We start from the raw sequence: 20,318 nt of genomic DNA, 5'->3' as shown, positions 1-20,318 counted from the left end.
GCTTGATCCAAACCCCACTGAAGTCAAGGAGAGTCTTTCCAATGACTTCAATGGCCTTTGGGTCAGGGCCCTCAGATGCTTTTGAAATCTCCCCTTAAGTGTTTGTAATATATGTTTTCTTATTTCTCACCTATTTTGGGTCACTAAACCTAAATCTAATCTACACGCTACTTAAAGTAGCTAATTCTAACATTGCTTTTATAATTCTTTTAAAATGCTCTATTTTTTAGGTATTTCCTCAATGTAAAACAACATTGATTGAAAATGTGGATAAAGTAGAAAGGAAAGAAGTTGTTTAATATAAAGGGAAGATTTTGTAGTTCCTCTATGTTCTGGAATAGATTTATGGGAACATTAACAAGTTTTACCATCCCAGCTTTTGAAACAGCATTCCTTTCCACTTACTGAACAAAAAAGCAGAATGCCAAAATGCGTACCTTGTAGCAAATGGTATGGACTCTTGGACGGTTATGACGATGATGTTTATAAGAAAAGCAAACATGCTCATTCCATGCTAAGATCAGTAATGGAAACAAATGGGCACTCATAATGAACTCATTGGCTTGCTAGGCCAAAAATTTTTGAGCTGTTTTGAACTTTGTGCAATTAGATAAGTGCTAAGTACAGGAGAAGTCTGAAACACTTTCTGTTTCATAGGACTTATAACTAGAGATGGAGAAATAAGCAGAGAAATATTTTAACTAGATGGGATTTTTTTTTTAACAAAAGACCTACAGACATTATCTCAACTTTAATTGCCCTCAAATGGTCATCTTCTAGAACTAATTTAATCCATTTTGATAAGCCATATTCTCCCATGTATACAAGCGGACATGCTATAAACAGTAGGGATGTACTTCATAGAGGGGAATTGTTTAAAGCATAGGATTGGGAGTTAGGAGTTGTAGATTCTGCCACAAACTGTCTGTGCGACTTCGGGCAATTCACTTAGGCTGGGATTTTGGAAGGGGCTAAGAGGTTAGCATGTTTTTGAACTCTGTAGGATGTGTGGCATACAGATACACATTAACATTTGCAATAGTAAAGATAGGCCTTCTGACAGTTCACATATAGGAGTTCACTGAAATCAGTTTTTGTTGTGAGAAGAATAAAGAATTGAGGGCCTAATCCTATGCAAGTAAGTCTAAGCACGCTGCATAAATTGGCTATGCACCCTGTTAAGCAGTCCTAAGGGGAGTCATCCCAGTAGGGAAGAGTAAGAAGGAGATCTGCAAACCATCTACAGACAGGAGACAACACATATCCCCGACCACGTCACTGTGAGTAGAAGTTATGTGGGAGTTACCCTGCAACACACTGTTCCAGCACAGAGAAACAGGTGAGACAGAGGGTTGGGATTGGAAAAGGGGGAAAATATGGATGGTTGCTTCCCAGCTTTTTCCCTCTTCCCCCCTCCCTGCTGGCCAAGGAAGATTCTTCCTACCAATGAGGTCCAGGATTAGGCCATTTTCAAGCATTTAGATAGTGAAGCGCTAGGAATTGCACACAGTTAATTAGAGGAGCAATTTCTGAGAGTGGAAAGAGATGATGTTTTCAGAAAATTGATATAAGTTGATGTTATAAATAGTCATTTTTCCATTGTTTTTCGTATTGTTCCGGTTACTCATTAATTTAGGATCAGACTTTTCCATCCTCACAACACTGAGCAGTATCATAATTCTGTAAGTGGTCCCATTGGCTTCAATTGGAGTTTTCACAGAGTAAGGTACAACTTAATAAGAGTAAGTGTGGCAGAAGCTAGTCCTAAATTAATGATTAGCTGGTATAATATGGGTGGAAAACCCAACCCTCTAATACATAAAGTTGCCATTTATAAGCAATTCTATCATCAATGAATTGTGATCCTACAAGCATGTAGCCTGAAGGAGGACTGCAGGACAGGGCCTACAACTGGTATTTCTCTTCCCTTTCTCTCAGCTAGTAAGGATAATTACATCAAGGCGACATCTGCTTGATGACTAAAGAGTCCATCTGTGCCTGCCCATTATTCCACACCTAAAGGAAAAATATTCTTTTTACAACACAGTTATGATTTCCAGAGCAATAAGTTCTGATGTCAGCTTACTAGTAAACATTATTAGCTGATTTAGGTCCAGGTCATCCTCATACAAAGGAACCCCACACACAGACTAGGAAAATCAATTAGGTTCATCTTGTGGTCTTTCCTTAGAGAATCCCATTGGAACAGGAGGGAGGCTGTTAGCCACTACATGGAGTGGGAAAGGGGCTAATTTCTCTAAGCATACAGTTGTCTTGAGATCGGGGGGGAAGGGGAGGGGTATCTTAGGACACCCACACAAAGCCTGGACATTTGGATGGAGGGCCAGTGCCTTCCCGTTACTCTCTGGACTCTTCCAAAATGGTTCTATTTAGCCCTATGCTGATGGATCCCCTGCCAGCTGCTGTCCTAGCCCCTCACCCCACAACAGAGGTGCACAGTGAGGAGGGGGAGTAGTACAAAATAGTGCTAATAATGCTGCTATACCCTCATGAGTTTGAGATGGGATCTTATCCCAGTGAGAAGATGCACACAGCATCCCACTTCCATGACAATGCACAATAGAAACCAAAGGACATCTATTTGCTCAGTGGAAAGAATTGCATATCATGGAACTAACATTCTCCCTTTTGAGATCCACCCCATCTGTCTCTTTTCCCTTTCAAGCCTTCAATCAGTGCAAATGTTTGCAGTTTAAGCTATCGTTACTCTTTTGTTTGTTAGAAACTCAAGATGTGTTTTATAATCACCAGATTACAATTTGTTGCTCAGTAAAATTTAGAATGCCTTCATTCTTATGCTCAGGCCTTGTCTACACTATGGAGGGAGATCGATCTACTTACAGCGGGGTCCACACTATGCTATGTCGAGTGGAGACACTCTCCCATTGACTCCCCTTGCGCTTCTTGTTCAGGTGGAGCACAGGAGTCGACGGGAGAGTGATCTGTGGTCGATTTGGCGGGTCTTCACTAGATCCACTAAATCGACTGCCGATGCATCGATCACTGCGGGTCACTCCCCCATTAAGTGTAGACAAATCCTCAGATTATTGGCACTTTCATTACCTTTTTCAGTTGTGTTTGGATTAGGAATAGTAAATCTTGTTCTTTGTATTAAGTAAACTAATGATCTTGTTTGTCTCAGTGGTAATGTGGTTTAAAACAATTGTGTCTACCTCACTGTATTTAATCTAGCCTTTTTATGTCATCCAGTCATTCTTGCATTTTAACATTCATAAGTGATGTTCTTAATAAAATGTCTGATGCTCGTTTAGCTATGTATGCAAGACTAGGTGTCATTCTGAAAGAAGGACTATATTCTGCCTGTGATTTTTACAGTCTGGTTTCACTGGTTTCAATTGGTGTTCAACACATGGAATGAACACACTGAAAAATATTCCACTCATTTCTGAACTGTTAATGGGGTAAGCACAAAGAAATGATCACACTGTGCCTTCATTCATAAAGTGAGTATTTCAAACAATAAAACTTATTTAATAAAAAGCTACTTATTTTGATATAGGCTAAATACAGCAAACCATTTTTTTACTAGGTTGCTCACAGAATTATGTTATCCATTCTTCTGAATTCCCTATGCCATTCTGATGAAAGGAATTAGTGAATACACGTTTTGGGTGGGTTTTATGCTAAGATTTCAAATTTGTATATGTGTATTATAAGAGGGACTCTAAAATGATCTTTAGGGTAGGAGGGTGAAAAGAAGCTTGGTATATTTTGATGTTTCCTCCTTCTCCATCTCCCCCCTGTGTCCCCTCCCCCTCACCATAAAAAACACCCTGTTTATTCATCAGCCTACAAGTTCATCATTATAATTAGCATATTTTTGTTTTTAACTAGTACCAGGGCTGATTACATGTTAAGTCAAAAGCTGATCCATAAAATCAGTTGCAGTCACATCAGGGCTTTGAGCTTGTATCAGTTTGAGAATCTGTTCCAATCTATGATTGTATGACTGGAAATCAAGTGATTTCAGCCTGCTTCTTAAAGTCACTGACACCAAAGGTCACACAGGGTCATGTGACAAAATCAGAGTATTGTGGGAACATAGAGACTGGAAAAAACTCATAGACATTTACCCGTGTTAGGAAGAGAAACTGACATATTATGCTATTGTCTCCACATAAGAAATTCTTAACCTCAAATTCAAAACCACCTGTTCTTGGGCATTTCAAAAAGCTCTGGTAACTTTAAAAATGTATTTCATTACCTTGTACCTCTGTACCTAGGGACCACAAATGGATAGGCCATAATACTGCAAGGAAGTCTGTTCTTGTGATATTTCTTACCTGTCTACAAGCAGGAATCACTGGAAAGATTTTAAAACAGCACTTTTTTTCTTGGGGGATTGGGGAAAGGGGCCTCAGCTCCCACTGCGTTCAAGATGCACTAAGAGGCTTGAAGGACAGGGTCCAATTATTACAATTTAAAAGCTTAAACCTGAACTTGTGAAACGGAACAAATATTATTTCCAATTTTTTATTGATTAGCTTTGCTGGTCATAACTAAGCAATTTCTATCAAGTAATTAAAATCCAAAATGAGGCATGGAAAATTATGTTTTCTAACCAAATGAGAGGGCTAAATATTTTATTTAGTGGCTGTTTCTAAGATCTGCCTGGAAGAACCTAGCTTAGTTCAATGCTTTTCTCAAGAGATGTCAGCAGATGGGAAATGTTTCAGTGCTGTGCAGTACATATGGTAACACAATTTACGTTTTCAGATACAATAGGCAAATTCAGTCCTAGTGTAACTCCGCTGACTTTGATGAAGTATATCAGAGATGAATAAAGCAGCAGGGGTCTGCACTAACATAATGCCCTGTGCACTTTCATTGACTTCAATGAATTGACATGGGTCGTAAATCAGTGGAGAATTTGGCTCTTGTACTTTTTATTCAAATGATGTATTAAAAAGAGGTCCAGCACACTGTCCATAGAAAGAAATCATATCCCTGACTGCAAATAAAGTACAAGTATCTGTAAGGCTTCAGAAATGGAACAGGTCAGTCAACGATGTGATTCTGTACGAACAGGACAGTGTCATTCTGTCCTCATTTGTAAAACAATTTGTGTTCATTCACCTGCCTCCATACATATTTTGGACTCTTAGTGGATATGTATGGCAGTGTCTAGAGTTTTCCCTTGAATCTCTTCTAGTCAAGATTAAATAGCTAGCTGTAAAACTCTGTTTTGATTACAACACTATTATGTCAAAATTATAAAGTTAACAAAGCAAACCATTGTAACTGTTTTATTACAGTTGGCGAAGGCATTTCCAATTTTTGGACCATCTGTTAACTATAAATTTGCTACATTGTTTTTCAGCCGCTGGCTTCTAAGTATTTCAAATCCTTTTTCTTAACTAATACCTGTCCTAATGCTAGTAAGAGAGTACAATGCAGAAAGCCTGGTATTGCTAGTGAGTTCTGGTGTCTAAAGGGGGCATAAGCATTGTTGCTGACCTCAATCCCCCTACAGTTAAGGATTTTAGAAAAATGTGAATTCAAGGGCTGGGTCTGTGAAAACTGGAAAAGTGGAGATTTTGAATAGAAACAAGCCTATAGCAACTTTGTTTTCTTCAGCTAATCTAACCTGAAAAGATGCAGCTGGATTTAAATTTCTCTGTATAGATTATTTGATTCTTACTAAAAAGAGGGCTATTATACAGACGACCACCCTGGCAGCATCCAAAAGGACAGTAGGTTCAGAGTACTGTGTACAGATTTTACAAACATCTGAGCTGATTTTAAATTACTATGCTCAAATATCTGTAATTCCCACTACAATAGCCTTTTTGTTTCCTTTCAGGTGACCATTCTTCCATGAAACAACTGGCATGCAATCACAGTGAGTCTGTACAGAGCCAAGCAGGATATCCTAACATAGATTGATAGACAAATAGTCAAAAAGAGCCTCTCACTAATATCAGAGTGAATTCCAAAGAGCACAATTGCTGTGTCCACATGCATATAGTTCAAGGAAAACACGGGCAGTGTAGTTCATTGTTTCTTGGGGGCTCAGTGTAATAGCTACACTGAACTGCAAAGTAACAGTGAAGCATCCCTCCTATATTTTTCATTAACTGTGTGCAAGTGAACAATTGTTTCTGTTATGTTTTTTGAAAGAAGAGCTGCAATTTTGTTCACACATCTCTACCAAAGAGAAAACATCAGGAAGAAAAAAATAGAGGATGAAAACCAAGAGATATTCACAAGAGAGGGCCCGATAATGCACCCACTGGTCAACGAGAGTTTGACTTCAGTGGGAGCAAGTTATGGCCCAGAGTGGAAGATAAAACCAGTGTTGGGAAGGAGCTCCAATAGTGCATTACCCTGGAATGTAGCTTCCAGCCACAACTCAGTCCTTAATATCTACTACTGAAAATAGGCGTCCATACTCCCGTGATACCACGTTGCACTGGACTGCTGGAAGATACTGGACCTAAAGCTGGCATAGGTGGCCATGGAAATATCAGTCCAAGGAAGAGGGAATCCTCTGATAACACAGAATCAAAGTAGTAGCATCTACAACATCCTCCAGCTGCTGATGTAGGGAACATTGATGGGGAAAGGCAGTCAGGCAGGGGCTGCCTCCAGACTGGTGATCTCCAGTTGCAAAATTGGTCTCTTGGGGCTGTTGGCAGTTTGATGCACACAGGCAGCTCAGGCCTTAAAGCTACGTTTGCATCCCACTTTGTGGGTTGTGCTTGTGCCCCTTTGGCCATAACTAAGCATCTAAGCCACAGTGTACACTTGCCTTCAAAGTAGGAGGCTACATTCTACCTTAACATAAACATCATTACTTTAAAGAAATATTCTTAGGTTGTTTAATGCCTTGTGTGTGATTCAGTCCACTGGCAAACATCTTTTCACAGAACATTTGTGTGAAACAAAGTATGTAAAAAGTGCAGGTATTATTACAGTGCCTGTCATATTCAGTCTCATTCTTATATTTCATTTATAAAACTACAGCACTTGAGAAAAATCATGGAAAATGGAAGTGGTTTCTTAGCTAATCTGAAAAGAATCTCCTCTGATGTATTTTCACTAAACACAGCCAGACGTCCCAGTGTCTGAAGTTTACCCTAACTAAACTTAACTAATGATTGTTGTTTGACTGGTTATATCATGTTTTCCATTGTCATTCTGACATGAAACAGGCACAGTTTCCAGCTCTGGAAACTTAGAGCCAGCAGGATTAGTACTGAAATAAAAAAAGGAATGCATGGGGGAGGTTGGATTTTGTTTTAAGTGAGAAGAGTTATGAAGTGAAGATAGCTGTTCTTATGAAACACTGTTTGTTCTAAAAGAGAAATGAATATTTGGTCTCATGTACTGTAGCCTAAGGATTGCTCTAACTTGTGTTCTTGCTGCAGTCTCCCTCTATGCACCATCTAGCAGCCAAGAAAGGCGGACCAAGGCATCATCTCTGGGAACTATTTCCATTCCTTTTATGACGCCAATGACACAAAGGAGACATACACAAAGGAAAATTAACCCCTAAACATTAAAAACATGTCTAAAAACTGGAGTCTCCTTCTGCCAAACCAGGCAGCTTCTGAGCCTGGACCACATGAAGGGACAGCCAGAAAAATCTGTGAGGATCCCCTGACTGTGTTTCCAGGGAAACAGAGCCTCATGTGCTTTGCTCCCATCCCTTCTAGTAGCATGGTCCCTGAAGGAGAGGTGTGGTCTGTCACCTTGGGGCTGCTCTGTATCAGAATACAGAGAGGATACCATGGGTATTAGTGCTACCTTAAGTAGCGTTAATTCCAGTGAGAATTATGCATGAAAATCCTGCGTTAAGCATGGAATGGAGTTGTGAAGAGTGCCTGTGGTCCCCTGTTCAACCTCCTCTAACAATAACCTTGCCTACAAAACCCTTCAGAACTCTTGCACAAAGAGCCAACCTAAGTATTTCTGGGCACAGTATACTCTGGAAATAGCAGGAAATACAGAGAAATAGCATCTCACCCCCCTCCCTAAAAAGGATTTCAAGTATGTTAAGTCCCTTCCATTTGTGTCAGTGGAAGGGAGTATGCTGACTACTGTATACAAACAAACAATAATTGTCCTTAACCTTAGTGGGTGGGGGAATGGGGCAAATTCTGAAATCTTTAGAGAATGTTTCATTCTTTATTCCGGCAAAAGACCCACTGGACAATAAGAGTTTTACTTGAGTAAAATTTGCATAGCTATTCAGTAGGACTTCAAGATTTATTCCATGCACTATAGAATTCAACTCCATATTGAATCATCAGGAATGTTTTGTATAGGATATATTATTATTATGACAAATGCCTGGGACGAGAGATAGATTGATGTAGTATTCTTGCAACTATTTTAAGGTTAAAATATTGTTAAAATAAAGGTTAAAAATCATGCATTTTTTTAAAAAAACTAAGCTAGGTTAACTTAATTATGGTAGCTGCCAAAGATCAAAACTAGAAAGTCCAGAAATTAGTCTTTAACTGCACTTTTAATGTGCTATATAAGAAATAGTAGCTGTCAAAGATAACATTTTGCCACCTAGTATTAAAGTGCTTTTGAATATTACAGAACTAAATATATTTTTCATTTAAATGTTGTATCCATGGAGATGCTTGTCTGATTATAGGTTTATAAACTTTCATAGAGGCTTTGGATAAGCAGGCAGTGGATAATGTTTAGTAATCCTTTCACCTGGGACCAGGTTCCTGGTTGAAGCCTCAGCCACCTGAAGTATTATAATGTATAATTTACTAAGCCACCACTCGAAGGATACTGCATGGCAATGAGGTTAGGGCCATGGAGAAACCATGGGGCAAGTTTCAGGATGAATAACATTGATGTTATTCCAGCTTCTTTAAGGTGCACCTGCAGTTTCTAGGTATCGCTGGTGACAAATTTTATGTTACTATGTCACTTTGCTTTTCCACAACGACCTCAGAATCTAATCTAGTTACCTCAAGTCCCTCAACAGCCATTTGCCATTGAACTTCTTGTCACCCATTTTCTTCTTTTCCTTTGTTTGCAGTCTGTAGCAGACCCTTTGTATCATGATCAAACACAACAAAAAGAGAACTCTGGAAATGAGATGACTAATGCACACAGCTATTGATCTAGCTCCAGTACCATAGGTTTTGAAGAGTCATTATCCCAAGCTGATTTTTTGGGAAGGGCATGCAATCATTTCAGTGGCTGCTGCAATTGTTGCTCTTCTCAGGGTCACTGGGTTACTGCTCAGTCATAAGACGACATCCAAGAACAACAGTGTTCATGCTGCCTGCCACCCTGAGAAAACACACCACGCTATCAAATACCACTCGTGGCAGCCTGAGCCTCTGCATTCTCTCAATAGACAGCTGTTAAACCAAAATGCAGAGTTAGAGATAGAAAGAACTAAATGTCCACAAGCACATGTTAGTAGGTGAAACAGCAATGCTAGTTACAACCTCCATCACGCTCCAACCATGATGCATATCATCGTCTCCAGATTATCAAAACAGATGTGTCCCAAGTTATTTATTATATCTGTGATTAAATAGTGAGCCATAACAAGCTTTGAACCCATGTTAGCATTCCAGGCACCAGATTGAATAAGATATCCATGTCAGTATGGCACAGGGGAAAAAATGATGCTAATTCTTGCTCTTTTTTCTCCTCCATCAAGTGAACTGTTTAAAGCCAACAACTGTGTAAGGCTGGCAACAACTAACATTTGGCAAGAGGTGGTAACATTTGTCTAACTCAAGACCCAAAACTTCACAACAACTGGAAAAGAACAGAGGATCTGCTTGTGATTTGTAACTCTGTGAGGAGGGTGGGTATTATAGCTCTGACTCAAATACTGAGTCTGTTAACAATAATATTACTGCCGCTGGACAACACCCTGAACCTCTGCTTCCTCCCTTCTTTGTAATAAAGCAGTGGATGTTTCCAATTCCACTGCCCTTTCAAAAATCAGTCTGCTTAGCCTTGGTCTCAACTCAAAAACAAAATATGGAAAATTATGAAAGAAATCAAATGGTTTCACTCCCATAAGGCTAATGTCTGTGTGATCTAAATGGTGTTGAGAAATCACATTCTAACACAATCATGCACACTTGGTTGAAGGGCTGGATTCCCCCGACTTTAGTTTAGGCTCAGATTTTTCCAAATCAAAGTCACACATCACTCTTCCAAAACACAGTCTTGCCTGAGAGGTACACATTGCTGAACTTTAATTTCAAACTGTAAGTTTCAACAATTTGTTAGTTTAAAATTTGGTAGCCAGAAAGCACAGGCTAAAACATCCAGGTGCCAGATGTGCACTGCCACATGTTCTCCTTGGCCCACTCTGTATTACATCAAGGTGCCAGTTTCTTTATCCACAATGTTTTGGGAGCTGGATCAACTTGAGAAAATTCTCAGTCAAGTTATGAGACATTTTTTTAGACAATGGATCCAAAAGAACATGAAGAGTAGGTAATGGCCTTTGCAGTATGCTCAGATTGATTGTGTCCCACATGGCAGCATGTTATTGCTGTCTAATAAAGACCACTGGAATAATTTTTTTACAACCATACCATTGGCCTTTCGTTTCACTTGCTCAGCTAAAGAAACCTGCTTCTTACTGCCCTTCTTATCTTCCCTTTTTGTTATCTTTTGGTGTTCATCTGCTTCATGTTCGCTAAATGATGGATAAGATGTACATGGCACAAACCCAAGTATATTTTCTTTGGGTACGAGACACCTGATCTCTTGTATTTGAACACCAAATAGATCAGTTTATCTCTACAGTATAGTTATCCGTGGCCCTGCACTGATGGTACCAGGCATGTCTCAGTCTAACCCTGCTTTTATCTTCACTATGGCAAGCTTGAGGAGATGTCTGGGTTGGTGATAGAAAGACATTGCTGACTGTCTGAAGTGTTTCCGTTTCACCAGCTAATTCAATGGATTAATCTACAATGAATGCACAGGTAGCATGCTGGCAAACACTAAAAATGTTGCTATTCTTCTAGAAACCATACAAATGTATTGCTGAACTCATGCCATTTCTTCATTACCGCTCTAACACTTTCCAGTTTAAAAAAAGCATAATCTTAAACTGGAGCTATTTTGTAGAAATAATTAGAGACAAACTATTTTTGCAGCTATTCAATCAAATGTAGATGTTCAGAATGAAGAGTTAGTGCAGAAGCAACAACATACTGATTACTGCAGCCTATTTACGGTGGCTACATTCCACTTTTTAAAAACTGCCACTTGGAATACTGTATTAATATGAAAGATCAAACATGATTCTCAAAGAATGGTTTAGGAGATGTCCACCTGTGCAAGAAAGAGGCTACTGTAGCAAACAGTTGAGGCAGCATTTATACTATAATATAAGCCTGAAGCATAGAATTGGCTGCAAAGTATGCAGAGGGTCTGATTCTGCTGACATGCTCCTTTTTCAGCAGTGGAGTTCTGATCATTCCAGTGGAGTTACTCACAATTTACAGGGTGTAACTAAGAGAACAATCAGGCCCTAGCTCTCCAAAATCTCCTTATACTCATTGTGGGTATGGATGATCTATTGCTAGCAAAGGCTGGTGGGAAATAGTGTTGGCTGGGTAACAGTTTGAAAGCCATTTTAAGGAACTACTCAAGGGAATGAAAGCAGGGTCTAATAACAGTGAAGCAGAATTGTACTCAGTTCTTGGCCCCGATTCTTATAGACACAGAAGCCCCTTTACACCACTCTGGCAGTGTAAAGGAGCCTTCAGATAGGTGTAACCCAATATGTTTGCAGCAGTCTTTCTTAAAACAGGTTTCACTATAGGAACACAGAGAAAACTAGTCTCACTCCCTGCTACTTCTATACTAGTAACAAAGTGTGTGTGTTACAGTGAACTTCAGTCAGCTATGATATTGGTTAGGGTGACCATATGTCCTGTTTTTAAAGGGACAGTCCCGTTTTTTGGGACTTTTTCTTATGTAGCTGCCTATTATCCTCCACCCCCATCCCGTTTTTTCACAGTTGCTATCTGGTAACCCTATATTGGTGAATATTTGTGGCTTGAAGCAGGGCTTTTAGGATAGAATAACTTCTATTATGTTCCATATATTTTAAAATACCTTTAAATGGGTGTATATAAATTCTTTCAGAGATGTGTAATTTAAATATTATTTCTATAATTTGACTCTTTTCCAGGAACATGTACATACCTGACCAGAAGAATTGTATTCACAAGAGTAAGGTTTTAGTCTCAGATTTGTCAACACCAACAATTTGCTGCACAAATTATTTTCAAAGTTACAGTAACTTTGGGACAGAGTTGGCCAGAATGCAACACTTCTGTTTCATAATAATAAAATAAATAATAATAATTTATTATTATTATTATTATTATTTAAAGGCCAGTAAATGTTGCCCGATGTAAGGGTGGCAGAATTGGGCCTTGTATAATTAAATAGCTCCCAAACCACTGATTCAATAATGTAACACATGTGAATATTAAGTATTCATTTCTTGACTCTGAATCTTCATTTGTTGCAGGTGAAGCAGAACTACCAGTCACTAGATGGCACTTCATTATGAAAGAGGTTTGTGAAGATATCTTAAACTGATGAAACTTTTAACACAGATCAGAAAATCTAAGTTTAGCCCATCTCAAGCGAAATATTTTTTTTTCACAAGAACTCTAGCTAGATTATCAAGACATTTTATAGCTTGGATTAGTGTTAGTAAGGTTCAATCTTAGACTGTGTTTAAACTTCCCTTTCTGGTTATTACAGAAAAACTAAGAAACTCATAGCCCAGAGCTACATCTGACTATTATGAACACACTGTATACTCAGCAGCTTCCTTAATATCTTTGCCAAGGCTTGTCTACTGACAAGATTTTCCAAGGAAAATTTTATATTGACTTACTTTTGATACAAACCATATAAACATTCTTTTTGAGACAGCAATTCAGCATGTCTGGAAATTCTCTTTTCAGACATGGAAACATTAGCTCTCAAACCCATCAATGCACTGTACATGCATTAACAATATTAATGGTCAACTCTCTGCATTATCTTTGTATTATTCATTTTTTGAGTATGTCCATTGGGATTCTGGGTGGGAGAAGAAATAGGAGCAATTTCAGAAGAGTGAACAGATTTTTAACCTTGTGGAAAAGTACTTTCCAGAGTAAGGACAGTACTCTATATTCTGAGCAAACCAAAAAGAGATATTCAATTTCAGCTGCATTTACAAATTGATTGACTGATGTTTTACCAGCTTCATCAAACTAACCATCTCTCTCTAACCCATATGGAAACTAGCCCAGTAGGGAAATGTTGCCATACCATGCACTTTGAATGTGCCAAACATTTCTTAGACATAACTGTTTCTTTCTATGTGCAAAATTGACCATTACTAGAACAAATGTGTTTTGTAACACAGTAAAGTCTGGGGACAACCAAAGTGAGGGGAAGGGTCTTGTCAGGGGATGACATGCAGGAGGGTTTTCTTGAAAAGGGAGATCAAACTGAGGGTGATTTTCACTGTGGGTGGCTGGTGGCTAAGGATCCCATTATCTACAGTGAAAAAACATGTTAATTTATTTTGTTGCTGTAAGCAGAGAAGAGTCTCCACTGCATAAATTTCCTCTGGCTTTGCAATATTCTTTTTATTGACATTTGGAACTCATTTGGGCATTTCTTTGTTACAGATTATAGTACCTGATTTGCTCACAAAAGAAACATTCATCCTAGGCTCCAATTGTTCCATTGCTCAAACATCCTGTTAGGAATATAGTAAACCCTGATGCACAGGTTGCTTTCTAGCTCTGCTTTCACAGACAAGTTGGCCATCAATTTGTTAAAGTAATCATTTCTAATAGTTTCCTTTTTTTGACCAGGGCTGGGTGTGTCTATAAAAAGTTTGGCTGCATTTGACTGCTCTGCATTTTATATTAATTTGCTGTCATTTATCAAATTATCTATTTTATTAGCTTCTTTCATGCATGAACATCTCTTTCACATTTAGAAGACAGAAGTATTATTTCACACCTTAAGAGTAAAAAGATATGAAACATAATGATGACAATGTCTAGGGAATAGTACAGATCCCCAAAGCATCAAGTGTTCTTATAGAAACTCATCTGTTAACTATCATAGTTATCATCACTTTAAGTTGAAATTGAGTGTAGAGTAATTTTTCACTATATTCCAGGTTCATTTTGTGTCAGTGATCTGTTGCATTGCACACCTCCCTGAGAAGATCAGTTAGCTGTTAATTGATCTTTTAAGAGTTTGAAATAGCCTGCAGATGAGTGATAGAAAAGCTTTTAGCAGAATGAATGCATTCACCCACTTGCTGTGTGTGTGAAAAATAAAAACTCAACAAGCTGACAGATATTTCCTTGTGCAGTTTTACAAAAATAATTTCAGCAACCTTGGTTACAATTTCTAAGGTTTTTTTCTATAGGCTAAAATCTTTAAAGCATATTCCTACAGTGCCAAAGGAGCACTTACTGTATGGTATAGAAGAGCAATCTAGCAAACAGCTGGAAACACAGGCTTATTACGTGAGACAAATAACTTCCAGACTACATAGAGCTAGCATTCAAAACAAAATCATTACCCCCCCCCCCAAAAATAAAACTTTCCAGAGCCTATAATATGAACACCAGAAAGAACAAGAACAACTGCAGCTTAAATAGACAAAAATGTACACAGGAAAAGCAAAACATTTCTTACATTTAGGAACCTTCTGGTTAGTAATCTACATATTCTAGTATTCAGCTAAAAAACTTTATCTATCTATCTATCTCATAATGTTGAATGGGTGAAGGAAAAGTATCCTGGGGAGACTTGGGAATACTGTTTTCTTATGTGCTATTAAGATGAATTGATGAAAATAAAAAATAAACTCATAAGAAATTTGAATTACTCACCATCTTGTTGTGCCAAAGTAATTGAGGGTTGAAACACTGCAAGAATGAGCCAAGTTACTTTTTGCACAAAGCTCATCATGTCTAAATATTAGACATGAGACTCTATGTGCAAAAATAAAAATGGGGGGAAAGAAAAATCAATTCAAAATAGCACCATCAATTGTTCCCTGCCCTTTCAGCACCGGGCCCTGCACAGAACTGAGCCACAGGCATTCCTTTGCTTTGGCCTTAAATAGGAAAAAGTTTGGCTTCCTTTACTTTCCAGCCCCTTTCTGAAATATGAGAGGAAGACCAATCCCCTTAACAGTAAAAGAAATTATTAATTTTTTTCTTGGCCTTATAGAAGAAACAGCCAACTAAACTAGATAAATAGCACATCTGGAGCTTTTGTATGTGTATGCTGTACCCACCCACACAAATGTGTACTAGACTATATGATGTCTGCATAATGAGTGTGTATGTGTTTGCACTGCATGTATGTGATGTGGGAAAGAAGTTACCGTGGCTTTCTATGTGGTAATGCATTTTTTCCCTGTCAATTAGGACTCAGCCAAGATGTAGAATACTTGATGCTTCAGTAAAGTTCAACCCTGCAACTTCATAATGAAAATAAATAGTAGCTCTCTTTCATGATGGGAGACCACAGAAAATGAAGGCGTCCCGGAAGTTAAAGAAAGTGCACTTTTCATCCTCAGGAGTACAAGTCACACTAAATGAAATGGGGCCCTGAGTGCTGGCCGCTGAATTTCAGTGCTGTTACAGTGCCATCCTGCCATATTCTCATCCTGGTTGTAGTTTTGTACTGATCTAGGGAGTAATAAAACTTGGAGCATTTTGTGAGAAAAACAATGTATTCCAAAAATGGATACTGCTGACCTAAGATTAAAACCTTTCAATGAATTCACCCTAATTTCAGTACCTGAAAGGAATGCAGAACAGTCCCCTTTTCCTCAGTACACCTGCCCCTCAATGATGTAGCTTCATCTCAGAAAAAATCCTGAGTCTGTTGCATTTGTTTCCTTTTAACTCAAATTCCTTCTTATTCCCCGTAACATAAGGCTTTATGGAGAATCAAAGGTTGGAGCATGTATATTCCATTCAAAATCAGATATCCTGAGAGACATTTGCTTCACAAAGAACATTTATTATATAAGTGAACTTCATTTTAGGATTTGGGAGACTCCAAAATTAATGCAGATATTAGTGTGGAAAGCTGGTAAGGCTTGAGGAAATCCCTCTATCATTGTTAAAACAATGGTCTGAACAGAATTAATTTCATTCTTTGACAGAGTTAGTGGCTTGGTGGATAGGGGAGAAGTAGTAGGCATAACATATCTTGATTTTAGTAAAGCTTTTGACACAGTCCCACGTGACAGTCTCATCAGCAAACTAGGGAAATATGGTCTAGATGAAATTACTATACAGTGAGTGAACAGCTGGTTGAAAGTCCATATTCAAAGAATAGTCAGCAATGATTTGCTCCTCAAAAGGGGGGAGCATCTAGTAGGGTTCCTCAGGGGGTCAGTGCTGAGTCCGATACGATTTAATATTTTCATTAATGACTTGGATCATGGAGTGGAGAGTATGCTTATAACATTTGTGGCTGACACTAAGCAGATGGGGAAGGACGTGCAAGGACAGGACTTTGGAGGAGAGGATTTGAATTCAAGATGACTTTGACAAACTGCAGAATTGGTCTGAAATCAGCAAAATGAAATTTAATAAAGACAAATGCAAAGTATTACACCTAGGAAAGAAAAATCAAATGCACAACTAGAAAATGGCTAAGCAGTAGTGCTGCTGAAAAGGGTTTGGGAGTTATAGTGTACCACAAATTGAAGATGAGTCAACGTGATGCAGTTGTGCAAAAGGCTAAAATCGCTGTGGGGTGTAAGACATGAGAGGTAACTGGTATGCTGTACACCGGTGAAGCCTCACTTGTAGTACTGTGTCTAATTCTGGGTGCTGCACTTTAGGAAAGATATGAACAAGTTAGAAAGAGTCCAGAGGAAAGCAACAAAAATGATCAAAGGTTTAGAAAACCAGACCTATGAAGAAAGGTTAAAAAACTGGGCATGTTTAGGCTTGAGAAAAGATGAATCGGGGGGGACCTGATAACAGTCTTCAAATATAAGAGCTGTTATAAAGAAGATGGTGATCAATTGCTCTCCATGTCCATGAAGGAAGGACAAGAAATAATGGGCTTAATCTGCAGCAAAGGAGATTTAGGTTAGAGATCACGAAAATCTTTCTAAATATAAGGGTAGTTAAACTCTGGAATAGGCTTCAAAGGGAGGTTGTGCAATCTCTATCACTAAAAGTTTTGAAGAACAGTTTAAAAAGGAGTGGTCAGGAATGGTCCAGGTTTACTTGGTTCTGCCACAGCAGAGGGGCTGGACTTGATGATTTCTTGAAGACCCTTCCAGTCCTACATTTGTATGTTCTTTGATTTTATGAAATTCATTTCTGCTGGAACTCAATTAATTTAAACAGATGAAGTTAGCCCCATTTTGTGTATGTGGACAGGATGGAATATATGGACTCATTCACAAACACAATTTGTTCTTAAGTACTGTTGACATTACAACAACGCAGCAGGATCATCACTCATATCAGTATGGTATTTGTGTCAGGGTACAGACAGTTAACCTGGGAAAGTGACAAAGAGCTTTTGTGTGTGTTTATAAAAACATAATCAAATGGGCCTGCTGTTATCTCTTAAGCTCATGCACAGTGTTGGGTCATGATTTCCTGAGCAAGCTCACATGAGTTTCTGAAATGCATTTTCGCTTAAAGCAGAAGCTCCTCATCTGACGACATCAAATAGGGTTATGTAGGTGGAAGCAAGCAATGAAAGTACCTGGAATTTTTTGATGTAGCTGAGTGGAATCACTTCAACCTATTCTGAGGGACAATATGTGATGTTGCACTGAGGAAATTGTTGGACATTAAATGCGTATGTAGTGGAGGTAGGTAGATACGTGTCAAAGGAATAACTGATTTTTTGCATGAATCATGTACTCTTAAGTTTTCCTAGTTGTCCATGCTGAATTAAAATGCCACTGAATGTACTGTGTTATCAGACGGCTTGAGGATTACATTACCAGTTTGTAAATTGCATAATAATCATGACCCAAGTGAGGTTTTGTTTGTTCATTTAAACTGGCTACAATAGAACGTGCACATCCACCTGTTCCATTGAATTTTCTAAGCATGGAAGAGCAAATGGCTCAGATATCTGTATTATCCATATGCACAAGAGATCCTTTTTTTCCTTTCTAAACTGTATACAGGCTCTTCATCGGAACAACAGTACATCTAGTCGCTGTACTGATTTGTCTGGCTCTTCTTGGGAAAAGTATATAAATGTTCCAGATTATGGAAGTGTCTGATACCCAATAAGGATTCAGATCTCTTCAAGGAGTTGGAAACAAGACTTGTTATAGCTATAAGAACAACACAGCTGGGATAAACTTAGGTGAGTGAATGTCAGCCCTCCTCAAATACAGTGAAATACAGTCAGCTATTATTTTTGTCTGTTGGAAAACATGGTGTAACAGAACAAATATAAACTAATTACTATAGTTTTGTATATTTCTTATCCTTTTTAGATATGGCTCTAGATCAGTCTACTAGATTGAACTATGGGTAAACTTGGATCCAAATTAAAAATTCTTGGTTCTGTAAGACTGATGTGAACCAGGATATTGGATCCAGACCATCCTTACCTTTGTGTGGTTCAGTTCCACATCTGAATTGATGACTCAGATCTATGTCTAATGTTACAAATCCTTTTACTCACTAGGGACTTAATTTTCTATGTCAATTTAATACCCACACACAGTAGTAATTTAACTACTAAGTCACGAAAAACATACATAAAAAGGGTTCAAAAAGAGCTACAAGAATGGTAAATATGCCTTAAAATGGAGATTTACGAAGCTCGTTCTCTTTGGCTGATCAAAGAGAAATATAAGAGGCAACTAGATCATGGTCTATAGGGACCTAAATAGAGAGAAGATATCTAATATTAGAGAGATTTTCTTCAGATAAAGGTTTACAAATCCAATGGCAGGAAGCTGAAGCTAGAAAAACAAACTAGAATAAGGCAAAAATTTTTAACAGTGAAGATTTTTCAAAATTTTATGCTTATTTTACAGCTAAAAAATCAAAATCCAAAATGTTTTGACTAACTGTAAAATACAATTTACAATACATTACATCCTGTCAACACTGATAGATCAAAATGGCATGGTACTCCTGAAAGAACGAGGCTTAGGTGTGAAATTCACCCTGGTACAGAGGGGTACACATGGATCTATGCACAGCTCAAGCCCTATTGAAGACCTATGTTGAAGGTTTCAGTGCATCTTAAATAGCGCATGGAGTCATGTTCAAGCACTCTGCACTGGGGTGAATTTCATATTGACCAAAAAGCAGTATGGGCAAACTGGGTACAAGCCAAACAATATGAAACAATACTAATCAAGGCCCAGAGTATGACACCCCACCAAACACACATTGGTGAGCATTTATTCACATGAGTAGCCTCACTGAAATCATCCAGTCTTAAGTCCCACCTCAACTAGTCCTCTTGAGTTGGGCGTCAGGTTTTCTTGGCATGAGATCCACTGTTTTTTATATAGATGTACCAATACCAGCATTTGGATTTTTTTTAATTATTTTTTTTAGGTTTTTAAGTAGAAAAATATCCACTACCACTATCTACCTATGGATATTTCCCATTTCCTAAAATAAGACACAGTTTCTGGCTAACATTAAGTTCTGCAGAGTACTGAGATAGCGTGTTGACACTCAGCAAATAATAATAATAGTCAGCTGTGCTGTAATGTCGCAGAAGTCTCCAAATAATGGTTGTTCCAAGAACATTTTCATAATTCCAGTGGGAGACCAGCAAAGCAAAGGCATTTGATTTTACATTTGTCTTCTTAAGACTGTAGCATCTTAAAGCATTTTGAGAGCCATTTCATCACTTCTGCAAGTAAGAAGTAAAAAATTCCTCCCTCTCCTTCTCATCTTGCCTTTGCGAAACCCCTCACTCAGGTTGTATCCATGACATCTCTGTGTGCCATGAACCTGATCAAATGACCACAAAAGGGAATATGGGTCTTTCTTTTGACTTCAGTGGCAGTTTCATGAGGCCCTATACACGAGGAAAAAACTTACTTCCAATATATTGCTATCATCTAGGATAAACAGATAAATTCTAGTCATGCAGTCAAAATAGTTTTGAGGATGAAAGGAAAACATTCTGGTCTTCTTTTGACCTGTGCTTCAAGAATGGAGATTCTCTATTTAAATCCACCAGATTAAAGTTCTGTAGTCACCAAAAAGCCATAAAAATAAAAAGACTTATTCCCATTTTTA

At 38.3% G+C, this 20,318-nt stretch overlaps 1 protein-coding gene across 1 annotated transcript in view; it reads right to left on the bottom strand.

The window, feature by feature from the left end:
• Positions 1–15,152, bottom strand: part of COL3A1 (collagen type III alpha 1 chain) — a 67,205-nt gene extending 52,053 nt beyond the window's left edge. The window contains exon 1 of the mRNA XM_074967761.1: positions 14,931–15,152. Coding sequence (XP_074823862.1) covers positions 14,931–15,009 — 79 coding nt within the window. The 5' untranslated portion in view covers positions 15,010–15,152. The remainder of the gene's footprint in view (positions 1–14,930) is intronic.
• Between the last annotated feature and the right edge of the window lie 5,166 nt (positions 15,153–20,318).

Source organism: Natator depressus, chromosome 11, assembly GCF_965152275.1.
Source record: "Natator depressus isolate rNatDep1 chromosome 11, rNatDep2.hap1, whole genome shotgun sequence".
In the NCBI taxonomy this organism is placed as follows: Eukaryota; Metazoa; Chordata; order Testudines; family Cheloniidae; genus Natator; species Natator depressus.
The sequence above is the reverse complement of the archived record's forward strand: the minus strand, read 5'-3'. Positions and strand labels throughout refer to the sequence as shown.